This window comes from Python bivittatus, unplaced genomic scaffold (assembly GCF_059951505.1).
Source record: "Python bivittatus isolate LINGU-HERP-01145 unplaced genomic scaffold, Pbiv_v1 ctg000700_np1212, whole genome shotgun sequence".
NCBI lineage: Eukaryota > Metazoa > Chordata > Lepidosauria > Squamata > Pythonidae > Python > Python bivittatus.
Genome location: NW_028277098.1, coordinates 10,562,618 through 10,578,920, shown reverse-complemented (window position 1 = coordinate 10,578,920; position 16,303 = coordinate 10,562,618). Strand labels below are relative to the sequence as shown.

The 16,303-nt window shown below is 39.0% G+C and overlaps 1 protein-coding gene across 2 annotated transcripts in view; it reads right to left on the bottom strand.

Annotated features, from left to right (window-relative positions):
* Positions 1–723: 723 nt before the first annotated feature.
* PLA2G4A (phospholipase A2 group IVA) overlaps positions 724–16,303 on the bottom strand; it is a 69,915-nt gene continuing 54,335 nt past the window's right edge. For both annotated transcript variants that reach the window (XM_088153613.1, XM_088153612.1), the window contains exons 15-18: positions 15,317–15,501; positions 12,557–12,752; positions 11,326–11,483; positions 724–3,879 (exon numbers count right to left, since the gene is read on the bottom strand). In XM_088153613.1, coding sequence (XP_088009739.1) covers positions 3,751–3,879; positions 11,326–11,483; positions 12,557–12,752; positions 15,317–15,501 — 668 coding nt within the window. In that variant the 3' untranslated portion in view covers positions 724–3,750. The remainder of the gene's footprint in view (positions 3,880–11,325; positions 11,484–12,556; positions 12,753–15,316; positions 15,502–16,303) is intronic.

Here is a 16,303-nt window from a genome sequence, read left to right as displayed (position 1 = left end):
TATAAAATGTCATTATATATACAAGTGACAATTCTTCTTTATTTAATAATTCTAAGCAAAAGAAAAATGAATAACACGTTGATGGTTTTAATTTAAAATACATATATTAAAAATAAGATTGTACTACCTCCTTTGTTTCACAGAAAAATATTTTTAAAAATACAAATCGTGTTATTTTCCTGTCATGATTATAAACATCTAATTCATGCTGTCATAAAACAGATTAATCAGTATGATAGGTATTTTACTAAACTCTTAATAATAGGATGATGGAATAGTTAGTAAATGAAGTAAGCAACTATGAAAAACTCTTTAAGCTTTAAAAATTAAAAATGAAATAATTATTTTAAAAATGCAGCATCTATTGAATAAACAATTAAGTCTTTGAAAATGGGAAAGTATTGTAACTTTTTATATATACTATAGAGAATATAATACAAAAATCAGATTACTGGTACTAAATCATTCTATTTATACAGCATCAGATTTTCCCAGAACAGAGCAGGCTTACGGTATTTCATTTTCTTGTTCTAGATTTGTAATTAGCAATTAAGATAGAGCGATTTAAGTCTTCTGCAGACCAATTTAACTAAAATGGGTTATTCCACAAGGATAAACAATACAAAATTAGCATAAATCAACAAAAATCACCCCACTGGTTGGGGAATGCCATTGAAATATTTGTTAGCAGTAAAGAAATCCAAATGTTAAAAACTATGGCTGAATTCAGACCACCTATTAAGAATCCCTGAATATGGTCATTAAAGTAATATGGATAATATTTCCTCTGAACCACAGAACTTTCAGTGTTTTGTCAGATACGTTAGGTGCGCTATTATTAGAAACCATCTAAAAATATGTAACAACTAAAGCAAGTGAAAGGAAAAAAAGCAATGTGAATCTATCCTTTTTTTGCAGAACCAGATGCTATTGGTTTGCAAAACAAAGAAGACAACTAGAAATAAATTTCTAGCAAAAACATGCTGAAAACTTTCCCAGAAACAATGGGAGTATGAAGGAAAGACCAGTTAAAGAGCAAACCAGCTGTATGTGGGTCACCATGAACTTTCTGATAAAGTGAAATCATGATCGACCATGGAAATAACTGGATTAACTCTTGGGGAAAACTAACTCTTTCAATCTACCTTGAAAACAAAGCTCTAAAGCATGAGCATTCAATTGATCCTTTGTTCCAATTAATGCAGGGAAGGTCTGATCATACATATTTGCAATGGTTGCCATTGAAAACTGCTTCAACTTGGCAAAGGGTGTCTTATTATTCTTAGAATGTATATTGCCCAAATATGAGATCACTTACAACATTCCAGGCAAAAGCAATGCAGTTAGCTTTCTCGTGCTCCCAGCACTTAGACAAAACACTTCAGACAGTAAATATGTCATTGGAGGTATGCATGAACTATGCTTCAATTGCCCTTGTAACGGCTGGCCATTGGAAGGGTTTAAAATTCTCTTTTGTGCAGGAAGGGAGGTGGAAAACATTCTAAGGGAAGACAGAAGCCGTAAGGACTCTTGTGGGTAGTCAGTTGGTGCTCTTTGGTGAATGAAGCAAAGGAGAAAGAACAAATTAGCTCTGATTTGGGAGAGATTTTTAACAGTTCCCAATGAGGAGTACATACAAAAGGAGTAATTATGTGTTAAATTTCTGGTTAAGTGGATATAGCTTGTTCTCTAAGATATGTGAGCCAGCTTGGCATAATGGTTAAGGCACCAGGCTAGAAACCAAGAGTTCATGAGTTCTAGTCCCACTTAGGCACAAAGCCAGCAGGGTGACCTTGGGCCAGTCACTTTCTCTTGGCCCTTGGAAGGAGGCAATGGCAAACCACTTTTGAAAAACCTTGCCAAGAAAATGGCAGGGACTTGTCCAGGCAGTCACCAGGAATCAAAAACTACTTGAAGGCACGGAAAGATATACCCATTGGTAATGTCGTTTTGTAGCATTTAATCTATATTTTTCCTGGTACTGGACTGAATTGCTCATCCAGGTTTAATTCTTTAGATACCAAGCACTAGCACAGCCCAACCTTTCAGGATTTACAATCGTAAGCAGAAACCAGCAAGTAAAATATAAAGGGATTTTCTGTTTTGTTTAAGGAGGAGGGACTCCATAACTAAAATAGACGGTGCAGTCTATCCATGAAGAGCAATGATGTTTTAGAAGAGGGCACATCTGGATATTCCTGCTTGTTACTTGGATGGGAAAATAACTACAAGTGCCAAGGAACCAGGAGAAGGGATGGGAGCATGAGCTGGAAAGGACAGGCAACAGTTTGGCTCTAAAACGCCCCAAACATTCCACAAATTAAATAGAGAGAGATGACTTCATGGCTTGGTTCACACATAATGCCAAACCAGAGATGTCCAACAAACTCAGACAGCCTCACATATTGCTTTATCGTAAGGGGAGATTCATGGATCAGGTTAAGCTCAAAACAATGAACCCCCATTGTGGTTTAGAATTATGTACAGATGGCAACTATGATAGATGGTTGCGTGGAACAGGAGTGTGATGGAAGGGGAAAGGCATCTGTAGTGCTTAAAGGCACCTAGTGGTTTGCAAAAAGTAGTTTTCTGCAGAATGGCTTCCTACTTTTTCAGGGCTCAGTTGGCAATATAAATACCTGTGAACATGTCCATAACTGGGAAAGGAAACCCCTCCTTTTTGTGACAGTTCAAGTCCCTTTATAGAATGTACAACTTTACTTAAAAAAAGAGAAGCACATGTTCTTTAAAAGGATCCTGTCTTTTAACTAAGTTAAAGAAAATCAAGGGTCTACTATGTTCAATTATATAAAAATTCAACAAAACAGAAATAAAAACCAAGCAATATTATTATCCTGCTCATTATGTTCTTGATGTTATTAAATCAATGGATCATGGAGATGGATTTAGATTTTTAACACTCATCCATTCACAGTGATACAAATATTTTCATATCATTGACTGGGAAGAATATACTTTCATGAAACAATTTACTTAGAATACAGCATTAACACAACCAGAAAATAATTCAACATTCACACACACATATATATATAATGATAATGGCTGAAAGAAGATATTTCAAACCATTAAAACAAAACAAAGCCTGGAATGAAAACCAGCACTTTTATAAACTTAGCTTTTAAAGTATTTTCAGAATGCTTAAACCAAAAATGAGAGTATTGTTAAAACAACAGTTGCCCAACTCAGAGCCTCTAAGTGTGCTAGGATTACAACTCCCAGTGTCATAAATAAATCAATAAATTTTGGGGGGGGGGACCTCGTTGGGGAGAAGTGTTTTAAAAGGATGAGGAGAAAGAGTATATATGCAAGAATAACTGGGTCAGAAGATTTATATGATCTGAAGAAAAAACAAATTAATCAACTTTTTATTTTATTTTAACGTTATTATCTACTGTGATGTTTTTGAACTTTATTGTATTATGTATTTTACTTGGTTCTTTTTATTTTCACCTTACTGTCTTATTTTGTAATTTATGCATACTTGTTACTTGGTCTCTAACTGTAAATAAACCTGCTATCATCATCATGATCATCATCATCATCATCATGATTATCAATTTATTTATGCAATTTCTATCGCTGCCCATCTCAATCCAAGTGACTGGATGCAATTGGATTCCTTTATTTTGTAATGATTCATTCCCAGTGATCTTCTTCTGCCTAAAGTCTGTTTGGACAATGAAACGATTCTTGGTTCTGAGGAGCAAGGCTGGCAGTCATTTGTCCTTATGTATGATTATTGCTTTTAGCTTTGTTGAAGTATCTCCTTGCTTCAACACTGCTGAGGGATACAGAACAGCGCGATGGGTTCTGCCTTCTATACTCAATACTGTCTGCTATCGCTTCCTTGATTACCTGCAAAGAAAGAAGCAAAATAGCATCAAAATTGTACTAGTGCTGATAGAATAACCTGCATTTTCAGTTGCCAACTTATGTAAGCATCAGTGTTAAACAAAGGAAACAATGTCATTTTGTTTTGTAATTTTATTTTACTTTTTTTTTTCTCCCACTAGTAAACAACAAGATACAAATTTTAAAAATTATCTAAATTTGCAGCCCTAAATCCCCTGCCTGTTTACAGAGGAATAAGCTCCATTAAACTCAGCGGAATTTGCTTCTGAAGAGGTATCTATCTACTGTATCTATCAGATTTGCAGTGTAAACTTGTTACACTAAATGAACTAAAGATCAATTGCATTATTTTAAAGAAATGATTTCTGATGCAAATATAATGACCCAGTTCTCTCTGTGTACATTTGTGTGCACACATATAAATACACAAACACACATACATTTCCCCTATATGTATTATAGCTGACAAATGCTGTGCACATGGACAATCCAAAGCACCGTTTTTGTCTTTGAATCTCAAATACTGCAGTATGTGTGTGTGTACACCCCCCCAAGCCATTATATATATAATGCTGTAATCTCCTACTGTCTGAAATAAAAAAGAGAAGAGCTTCAGACAGAGCACTTTTTATTACAGTGGAACCTCGGTTTACGAACTTAATTTGTTCCGTGACTCTGGTCACGACCCGAATTGGTCGCGACCCGAAGCAAATTTTCCCATAAGGTTCAATGTAATTACCATTAATCCGTTCTGGTGTGGAGGACAGGGAGGCGGCTATTGCTTGGAGGGAGAGTCCCCCTCCCTACGACCACGTGTCAGGTGTGTAAAAATGGCCGCGGACCACGTGTCAGGGGTGGAAAAATGGCCGCGGATCACGTGTCAGGGGCGGAAAAATGACCGCGGACCACGTGTCAGGGGCGGAAAAATGACTGCGGACCACGTGTCAGGGGTGGAAAAATGGCCGGGGACCACGTGTCAGGGGCGGAAAAATGGCCGCGGATCACGTGTCAGGGGCGGAAAAATGACCGCGGACCACGTGTTGGGGCGGAAAAATGACCGTGGACCATGTGTCAGGTGTGGAAAAATGGCAGCGGATCACGTGTCGGGGTGGAAAAATGACCACGGACCACATGTCAGGGGCGGAAAATGGCCGGGGACCACGTGTCGGGGCAGAAAATGGCCAGGGACCACATGTCAGGGGTGGAAAAATGGCCGGGGACCACATGTCAGGGGTGGAAAAATGGCCGGGGACCATGTGTCACGGGCAGAAAAATGGCCGCGGACCACGTGTCAGGGGTGGAAAAATGGCTGCGGATCACGTGTCAGGGGCGGAAAAATGGCCGTGGACCACGTGTCACGGGCAGAAAAATGGCCGCGGACCACGTGTCAGGGGCGGAAAATGGCCGGGGACCACATGTCACGGGCAGAAAAATGGCTGCGGATCACGTGTCAGGGGCAGAAAAATGGCAGTGGACCACGTGTCACGGGCAGAAAAATGGCCACGGACGTGTCAGGGGTGGAAAAATGGCCGGGGACCACGTGTCAGGGGTGGAAAAATGGCCGCGGATCACGTGTCAGGGGCGGAAAAATGGCTGTGGACCACGTGTCACGGGCAGAAAAATGGCCACGGACGTGTCAGGGGCGGAAAAATGGCCACGGACCACGTGTCAGGGGCGGAAAATGGCCGCGGACCACGTGTCAGGGGTGGAAATGGCCGGGGACCACGTGTCAGGGGCGGAAAAATGGCCACGGACCACGTGTCAGGGGCGGAAAATGGCCACGGACCACGTGTCAGGGGCGGAAAATGGCCGCGGACCACGTGTCAGGGGCGGAAAAATGGCCGCGGACCACGTGTCAGGGGCGTAAAAATGGCCGCGGACTGTGTCACGGGAGGGAAAATGGCCACGGATCCTGTTCGTAACCCGAGGCGGAGTTCGCAAACCGAAGCAAACTTTTGTAGCCGGAGCTGGTTGTCACCCGAAAAGTTCGTGAACAGAAGCGTTCGTAACCCGAGGTTCCACTGTATATACCAGGGTAGCATTCTTCAGAAAGACGACAGATTCTAGCCATGATCCAAAGATAACAGCAAAACTTCATAAGCACATAAACACAGCAGCAAGAATTCCTGCACATGCAGCCCTTTAAAGCAAGGTAGGACTGGACTTATTCCCCCCAAGCGATGGACAGGATAATCCAGCCCCTGTGTGCTGATCTTGTGCATCTTTTTCTGAGATTCTATCTTCCTTTCAAACATTATGTGCACGGAACTTTGACTTCCAGGAATCCATTTTCATCTAGAATCATTCTTTGCTGAACTCAGGAGACTATAAGATAGGAGAATGTGTGCAAAGACTTTTATGGAAATATTAAATGAGCATTTGGGATGTATGTTTTTATAACTGATGCTTTTTGTTTTTAATTTGTATGCAGTGGATTCTTTTTAAAGGAAAATGAAACTTAACCACTAGATGGCATCTTTTAATCGTAATATAACCAACAGTTAGGACCTCTGCAGGAAAAGCAATGCATTTTGTTTACTAAAATATCTAGCAGAAAGTAAGTTTCAACTCTATTTTGCAAATTAAGACTGTGGTTTTGTTCAGGCACACATCCATAAACTAAGTTTCCCAGCTTCTCCATCTAATCAGTCCCCAATTTTTCTGTTTTGTGAAAGAGAGCTTAGACTCAACTTCAAGTTCCATTTTATTCAACATGCATCAACTCTGTTAGGAGTTTCTCATGGGAAGAAGTTCATCTCGTTATCTTCACAACAATGTTTAGTCTAGAGAAACGGTGTGATTTGTGTGTTTGCACAGATACTGCCACCTATTGGCGTGTGTATGCTAGTTATTCAAGGAGTGGCAATATAATGGGAGGACTATATGCCCAGCCTCTCAGTAGAGTTTTAGTAGAGTTTTAGCCACCATGTAGTCAGTTTTTATGGGTTATGTAGTTGTAACTAATAACCAAGTAGTGTACCTCTTCTCTGAGAGTTTTTGGCTAGAGACTTTGTTAAGCTTGTGTAGTAGATAGGTCTTGGATGCTAAAATACATGAGAAGAAGTGTTTTTTCCTATATTTTGTATGAAACTTGTGTTTTATGGAGTTTTGCATTTTTTATCAATAAACACCAGATAGTATATATTTTCTGGCTGGCTTTCTTTGGAGAACAAGATATGGACATTGCCTTCTGTAACTCTCATGCTGATGTGTATTTTTTCCTGGGCAAAATTTCCTGGGAGTATTGCTGCACGCTGCACAACAAACCCCTCTATATTAGGGTTTTTGGAGGGGGGACTTACAAAATGTTAAACATTACAAACATGTTGTCACCGTCTACGCATATGGAAGTCATGTGCCTTCCTTTTTCTCTTCACTGAAACATTATCCAATTTTTTGTTTTTCCTATAAATAAACTAGTGTCTGCATTCTGGACAGGGAGTTCGCCATGTATTTTTGACCAATATACATTAACTAGAAGCTCTGCCTTTGTCAATAAAGCATAAAATGTAAATTCATGGCCAGCCTGACTATTGTGTATATGAAAATATCCTACTAGGTTTAAGAGTTTGGCTCACATCCTAACCAGAGCAAAATGGCTTTCTGGAGATAATGCAGTAATGAGACAGTGAGGCTAAAGTCAGTGCAAGGTAAAGGGAAAAGGTGGAAAATGAGGTGCTTTAAAAAATCTACCAGTTTAACCTGATTTAATGGATTAATTCAGGGAAAGAATCTTGGGGGAGTATGTTAAATGTCTGTTTAGTCAGAGATGGGCATCACAGGGATTTGCATTACTTGAATAATATCTTTGTGTGCTGGAGTCCCTATGCAAATAAAATGTGATGACATCATTATGCAAATGACACAAATGATGCAGATTATTATTTGCATGATGGCATTATCATGCAAACAGCAGAAAGTTGGCGTGCTGCATGAGAAGTCTACTGCAACAAGATCTCGTAAAAGAAGGCTTCACCGTATTCAGAATAGTGAAGAACAAGCTTAGAATACAATGTGAAAATAATACTATGATACATGCTTGAGCATAGCTTCTAGGACAAACAAGATAGGGAAAGCAGGCCGAATATAATATGGATCACATCACCATGTGGGAGGGGCTGAGGAGTGGAGCAGTAGGCAGTATTCCAAATTGTTGCCAACTGCTTTTCCCATAGAAATGCTTTGGGAGAATGCTTTCAGCCTCAAGAGAGATCTAGCCCATTTTCAAATTCAGTCCTTCTTTGCCTGCTTCTCCTGCTGCCCCAACTGTGATCCCCTTCCATTCTGTTTTTTAGAGACTTTCAGAATTCTGACCCCCATTTGCACAATTTATTTCCAACATCTGTTGGGTTGGAAAATAATTAAAAAATAAAAATAAAAAACCCTATATACACACACACACACACACACACACACACACAAGCAGCTCCACAAGCAAGCGTATGTTCAGATGAGGATAAGCTATGTCCCAGCCTTTGCCAGCCTGAGTTAGATCTTAGCTCCACAATTCCCAGTCCACATAGTCCATGTTCATGCTGGTTGGAGACTGCTGGAATTGAGGTACAACACATTTGGAAGGCATTAGGCTGAGATGGCAATCGTATGCCAGGGCAATATCCTCCCTAAGAATCTGTCTGCATCACTCTGAAATAAAATCATTCATAGTTTGGGGTGATAGACATATTAAGAAGCAATCAATAAAAAGCCAATTCAAGGTTCTTGCCTGTTTCTTTTTAGGAGAAAGCAAAAATATAAGAACTTGAATCATTCCCATTTAAAAATATGCTGCTAAAAGCCTTTTCTATGGGAAAAAAACACACCCCTCATTTACCTAAACTTTATACATCAGCAAAGAACGATCTTATAGAAGGATTTCCTTGTTTAAGCTTTCAAATTCCTAGCCTAGATTACTGAAGGCAAATAAAGAAGGCGCTATTCTCAATATATAGCATTTTTTAACTTAATTATTCTGTACTATGTCCCCACTGAATAAAGGATCTGCCAATTATTTAAAATTGGAAATCACTTCTTCCTACTCATCTACTTTCCCAAGCTGTTGAAGAAATAACAAGTGTAGCTCATCTGAACAAAAGCTCTGCTTCAGCAGCACTGTGCAGATGACACAGCTCCTGTCAATGCAACAAGACCTACTAAGAATGCTGTGGTTTGCAAAACAGAATTAAGTTCTAATGATGTTGATCTCTGTGTCACTTGGACTTCATGTACATAATTTATTTTCATGTGAGAATAGGACAATTGGTGAAAGCTGTTGCTTGGTATAAAAACAGAAAAGACAACTATTAGCCAGTCTCAAGAGAAGCTTATACAATCCTGGACTATTGGTGACCTTCAACAAAATATTGGGGAGGGTTACCTTTAAAATCCCTCTGTCTTCACAGTTACATGCTTTTTTCTTCAGGAAGTAGGAAAATTCTGTACTAGTGTTTAGGATTGGAGCAACTTCGCCATCACAATGTGGGCTTTTATTGGTCTTCTCTATGACAGTGTAAAGGAGATCTAGTGAAGCTGATCCAATGCAGTTAGGGACATTAGAGGCAACCTGATTAACTTTACCAAAGCAAAGAGGCTACCACTTCACCTAGGCAAAGTGATTCAGGTGGCCTCAAAATGCTTCAGGCCAGTGATCTCAGGGAAGGCTCCTCTCAGGCTTCTGTACATGGCATATGGGTTCAGCACACACTGCAGGCATTCCCACATTAGCCAAAATTGCCTAGCCTGAAAGCACGCCATGTGATAGGGGACAATTCTTCTCAGCCTTCTCACTGCCATCACTGGCCAAAATGCTTCCAGGTTTGGAGGATCTGGGATATGACAAGTGGGAGGGACCTCCAGAGTCAGCAGCACTGAAATGTAATGCTGTAGCTATACACTGCCCGGGATTGTGATTACATGTGTTGGGCAGCCATAGAAATATTCAAAATAAATGCATAAATAAATGCTTGGCATTTGCTAGGGAGCTCCAAGTTGGGCTTGCTTCAGCACATGGCATTTAGTGAAGAAAGCCAGTCTGGCAGACTTTCAGCACATGAGGGCCCAGTAAAAGGATGGTATACCTCCTACTCTGAACCAAAATGCCTGAGCAGACTATCCCAGAGAAGGTGAGTCAGAAACACTGCATTACTTGTCCCCTGCCTCCCTCAACAACTGTTGGCCATAGTTCCTGGCCATTTAGTGTTAGAGGAGCATGGGCAAGTACCGCTGCCAATATGCCTTCCTCAGGACATGAGTGGTCAAGAGTTTTGGCTACTATTGAAGGGAGGTCAATGGGAAAGGCAGTATTAACCTGCCTCCCTTGGGCATGACATGCAAGAATGTTCGCCAACCATTCCTGGAAGGAGGCAGCATTTCTGGATCACTTAGAGAAGTGCTGGCCAGAAGGACATGTGAACATAAACTAACAATAGCCCTGCTGGATCAGGCAAAGGCTGATCTTAGTCCAGCATTTTATTTCTCACAGAGGCCAACCGGATGTCTCCATATGCATCCCCACTTGCTTCTCCCCCATAACTGATATTTGAAGGGCTCTTGCCCCTATCTTGGAGGTTACACTGAATCTTGAGATTAACAGATTTTGAAGTTAGTGGCTATTACCGCCTACTGTATTTTGGTCCAAGGTGCCATAGTTGGTCAATATGTGGTAAGTGAGGCAATGCCCCCAGTTTACCTTTCTCCAAATCTACTAGTCAAAGCTCTGGGAACAGCAAGGCGGCTTTGGAACTAGCATCTCCACCACAAATTGGGGGATTCCTACCATTTCGGAGCCATCTTGCCTGGGAGATCTCTCAGCCAGTGCTACAAGAGAAGGTTTCTCCCACAGCACTCACTGAAGAAAGCTCCTCTCAGCCTTCTTTCATAACATAAGCTCTGCTGGAGAACAATTAATAGGACTCTAGAGCAGAAACAAGTGACATGACTATGCCACTTCACTCAAAGCAGCAACAAGAGCTTGGGCTCTTCCAATTAATATACCCTTCCTTCCTTGTCTCCCATAGTTGAAGAAATTATCACTTTTTCCCAATAAACCCATTTTGCTGCAATACCCACCAGCCACGATGGTCATTCATTGTACTCTCATCTTTCCATGTTTAATGATTTTCTTTTCCCATCAATTGCTCTCCAAATCAGAATATGGAAACGGAGGGTTTTTTTTTTGTTTTGTTTTTTTGCTGATATTGAAGTTGGTCCCATTACACGGGAGAAAGTTATAACAGGACCTCTACAAGTGTACTGACTGTATTATTTAACACATACATTTTTGTTTTGTTATCCGGACCCATTTTCTTTCTACTTTTGAAAGCCGAAGGCAGTTTTTTAGTCATTTAATAAAAATTATCAAGATAGGAGGAAGTGCCCTGAGAGTCATTGAATTCATTTCAATAAAGCATCTAAAACTTTCCTGTATAACAGCAACTTGTACCTTATACGTACCTCTAAGTTGTTCAGAGTATTGAACTCCATCAGATCATGCAACCTGTTGAAAGCCTCATTTGAATACTGGAAGTTGAAGGTGGAGAAAGGTGTGTCAGGATCATCAAAAATATCAAAGTCAGCAAAGTCCTTCTCTTCTTGAGTTTCTCTTAGAACACCTATAATTAGACAGCAAAATAGCAGACATTTTAAGACCAAATAATTCAGCTAAGGGGTGTAGAATGCTAACAATTCAATATTTAGTAGCTGTAAAACAAACAAACAAGCAAATTTCCCTTGTATGCTCCTCCTCCTCCTGTCACTCTTTAAGGATCTAGGCACACTGATAGTGTTACTAGGAATAAACAACCTGGTCTATGGTTTCAGCAAAGTCAGTGAAATGCTAATGACTCTTACAGAATCTCTGATACTGTTTCATATGAAATTTTGGCTAATCCGCTTCAGAATCTTAAAGATGGCATCCAAGTTTGCTGCAAAGTTTATAAGCAAGAAACATACTGAATGAAATAACAATTGAATGCCAACAGTATAACAATTATCTTAAAAAGTAAATAAAAACCATGTAAAATACTGATATAATAATGCAGCACCAGTGGTTTATGGATTTTCACTGCTGTACAAAACTTGACAAAGTTGGCATAGACTATATAATCTATATCTAGACCGGGCAATTTTTTTTATGGCTGGGTGCCAAACAAGATGTTTTGGGGTAAAAACTGAAGATAATGAGCTGGGTAGCCACATAATGCCATAAGTATGATTAGAAATTTTCAGGCAATTTTTTTTTTAATTATCTTAAGATTGTAAAAAAGGCAAGATTGTTCTTAAGTGTTTCCCTCAAGCAGGCAAGAAATCCAAATCTAGAGTGCAATTGTGGTGTTTGCAAAAATGTGACTTTATTTACATTAGGTTGCCCTTCCTGATCCAAATAAGCTGACAAGCTAATAAGGAATAATTTCTCATATTTGAAATTTGTTGCCCATTGAATTTTTTTTTTTTTTTTTGGAAAAAGCAAGGGGAATATAAACACCAGCTGCAAAAGCCTTCCTCTTTCCCTTACATTGTAGTGTCCAAAAAGAAAGACAAAAAAAGGGAGAGAAAATCCAGTGCAAAAAAATAAAATAAAAAGCATACGATAATGAGTAAATACTGTATGTACAGAGAAAGGTTTATCTTACAAGGAGCTGATTTTTAGACTATGTTGTTGTGGTGGTGGTTTTCTGCTACTGACCTGGTGCTTTGTAATCTCTGAAGTTGATATTGGCCAAAACAAAGTGAATAATCGTGGGACAATCTATTTCAGATGCAGGATTTTTGGGCTTGAAGACGTAGCACTCTTTTAACCCTTCACGATCAAACACATGTGGGTCTATTTTCGGGAAAGGAAGGTTGTTCATTTTGGCCCATTTTTCAGCAAGTAAAATTTCCTGGAAAGAAAGCCAAACTTCATATTTTTTCAAAACACAGGCATCATCAAAAGGAACATAAGAAGGGAACAAACTGCTATGATCATGTATAGTAGCGAGAAAAAGAGAATAATCTTCTATTAAAAGCTCCATTGCAACATAATGGTTTGACTTTCACATTGCACTAAGTGATAATGTTTAATCCTTTCTACCACATGGATTTCTCAGCTGGGCAAGATGTACAAGAACATATAATACAAGTACATATCCTACCCAGAGGAAAAACAATTGCTTTGGTTACATCTGTAATTGGAAACCACATAGTGTCATCTTTCTCGTTCAAAACAAAGTTCCCCTGCACTTGCCTTTGCTGGTTATGAAACATATTCCCGTATCTCCAAAATCCCATTGTTTTGGCCTTCAGAACAGATACCACGGATACCCACAGTAGAGGATTGGATTATGAAAGTGACAGAGCTTGTGCAAATGGCAAAGCAGACCGGTTTGGCCAGGGAAAAAACAATACAGGCTTTTTAAAAAGACTGGAAGTCTTATATGGGCTTTTTGCTGAAAGAAGACTGATGATTTGGGGATTAGAAAGGGTTAAAGAGGAAGGGGACAGAGTAAGATGTTACTCAGTAGAAAGAAGGGAGGAAGTCAACATTTTATATTTTCTTTCTTTTTTCATTTTCTTTTTTCTTCTTTCCTATTTTTTTCTTATTTTTCTTTTCAGTGTTTATATTTGTATTGCTTTGTAAAATTCTAAATAAAATATTTTTTACAAAAACAGAACAGATAGCATGGAAGAGCATTTTGCTAACAGTAATCCTTGTACTCTATAGACTTCCTGTTTTTTAGGAGTTTATGGTAGTTTCTCACTGCAGAAAAACCGGAAATCAAAATAACAGCAATCTCTTGCATTGTAGCTTGGCCAACAAAATAATTTGCCTCAGTTATCATGTGCATGGGAAGATGCAGAAGGCCAAAATTAAGGGACTCTCATAGAGACAAGTGCTTAATTTTGGAAACTTAATTTTGTCAAACATCAAAAGGCAAAGGTTAAAGGTAGTGATGAAGAGACACTGTCATCGTTTTGTTTTTTTCCCCCTTGCATTAGTTTTCAGAGCTTCCAGCAAAACTAAAGTGGTTCATCCCCCTTCCTAGGAAAATTAACACAAATGTAGTTCATGTAATACTTCTATGTTCAAATCTAATATAGCCATTTCCATTCAACACTGATTAAGGGTGGATATCACAGCAATCTTTTGTTGTTGTTGTGAACATTAAAAGAGATATGAGGAATGTGAAGCACCATAAAAATGGCAGCTTTCTGCTGACTTATGTATACTTTTTCTCTAGTGAAACATACCCCATTTCCTGTCATCATCATATCAGGTGTTTCTTTGTTTCAATTAAGAACACATTGAGAAAGGGAAATGCAATAAAACGTCATCTTGTTTATTCTTTGGGCACTCATTTAATTCTTTGTACTTTGAAAATAATGAGTTGGGGAAACAATCTCACACTACAGTGTAAAATGGTTCTGCCTTAGAACCCTACAATCTAATTTCATATTTCCTTTCTATTAGTAGAGCATCATGATTGTATTTTATTAATACATTTTAAAAATCAAGCAATCAATGACCAGCAGGTATAAGGTTTGTTTCTCTCTCTCTCTTCTTCCTCATGTTAGTAAAAATAAAAATTCTAGCGGCATCTGTTTAACAGCTGAATCTCTTAGTACTTCCTCTGTGAAAACTAAAGGATATCAGACTCTAAATAATGGCCATTTGGTACAATATTGGATGGTCCTTCAACAGCTGTTTGTGATTAGCTAGCTATCAGATAATATAAGTCCTAGTCTTCATTGTTTTTCAAGATCCTAGCACATGAGCAGAAATGCGGTGGTGCTCTTCAAACTGCAAGAGAGTAGAGAAAGTTCCTATTTCTTTTTCCCTCATAGTAGCCTGTAAGGAAAATGCTGTGTCCATACAGTTAGTGGGGGGGGGGGGGGAATTGCATAATCCAAGGTTTCAAATGGAAAAATTTGGGAATGTTACCATGCAGAATCCCACATTCTAGTTTATTACTAGAATTATTAGTTCACCAGTAGCTTTTTTTGAGGGAAAAAAAGCATGGAGTTTGGCATGGTTGCAATTGTAAAAGGGTTCAAAGACAATGTAAAATTTCATTGACTATAAAAGGGTGGATCTCCATAAAACAAAAGGGTCATAAAATTTCCTGCGTCACAAAAGCAGTTCCTCTGTAATTTACAAATTATGTCGACAAATTATGGCTCAATTCCCATTTTTACATTCTTTCCACGTTTCCCAAAAGCCATGACATTATTCTTAAGTATCTATTGTGTTATCTTTGTGCCAAATATTTTCTCAAATGTATAATATTTTGCTCATTTGATTTTTCTGTCTATATGGCTCAGTGGGAGCTTGAATGTTGACCTTTCATGAATCTGGTCCAACCCCTAAACCACTACCAAGACCTGGTTGTTTGGAAGACTTACAGACTTAAAATCTAGACTGATGTATATTTTCAGTTCAGGTCCATAACTGGACTAGGTTACTCACCTTAAAAGGAGGACTGGAATCACTGGGGCGAGCAGAAAAATCAAATGAGATAATAAGATCAACTCCTCGCTGTGGTCTTAAGATAAGTGGATATGGCAAATTAAAAGTAAGTCCACTGTCCACAACATGAATTTTTTTACTCTTTACATCCAGAGGCTCGTATATCCTTTCAAATTCATCAGGATCTAGGAAAAGTGAGGTAATGATGTCAGGGATTAATACCATTTTCCAAATCAAATTCTCATGTTTCAAATCTAAAAATGCTTGAAAGTTTCACATATCTGGTTTAAATAAAAGCAAGTTATTATATACTTTTAGACAAACATTGTAACCAGTTCAGGATATTTACAATGGTAAATCTAATGTGTTGGTGGGGAGAAGGTGGGGTGGGGCATTGATTCACACATAACCCAAGTTATAGGTTAGTGGTATTTTCCTTTAGTCTCATGGACTCACTACCCGTCCCCCCAGTGTGGTTAGTGGTTAGACTGTTGAAAGTAGAACCCACATTCATTGTATGCCTTGAAACCAGTCAATATCTTTCAGACTAAATTACCTTATAGTGATTCTTTGAGGATCAGGGGGTGAAGAAGGGGGAGAGAGAACTCTTTTGAGCCCCTGGGCAAAGGTGGATGGGGTATAAATGCAGTGGATCACATGATTTGTGCCTGCGGCAACTGAGAAGACAAAATCCCAGTCAGTTATACTTTCTCTTCAAAAGTAACACATCTAAATGGTGGAATGTAGATTAGTACAAGCAGGAAAATGTGCATGAAAGACAACATAGCTGCATGAAACGAACATTTGCTATCGCTGTTATAAAAAACTAAAGCCATTTGGCTGTTTGAAGCACTGAATGCTATAAGGCATGGCATAATAATCCAGTGGAATTACCCAATGTTTATTCAGGGTAATCCACAGCCTTAACATTATCAAAGTAAATCCTTAATGGCTTGACTTGGTCAACCCTCAAATATGGTATAGTAA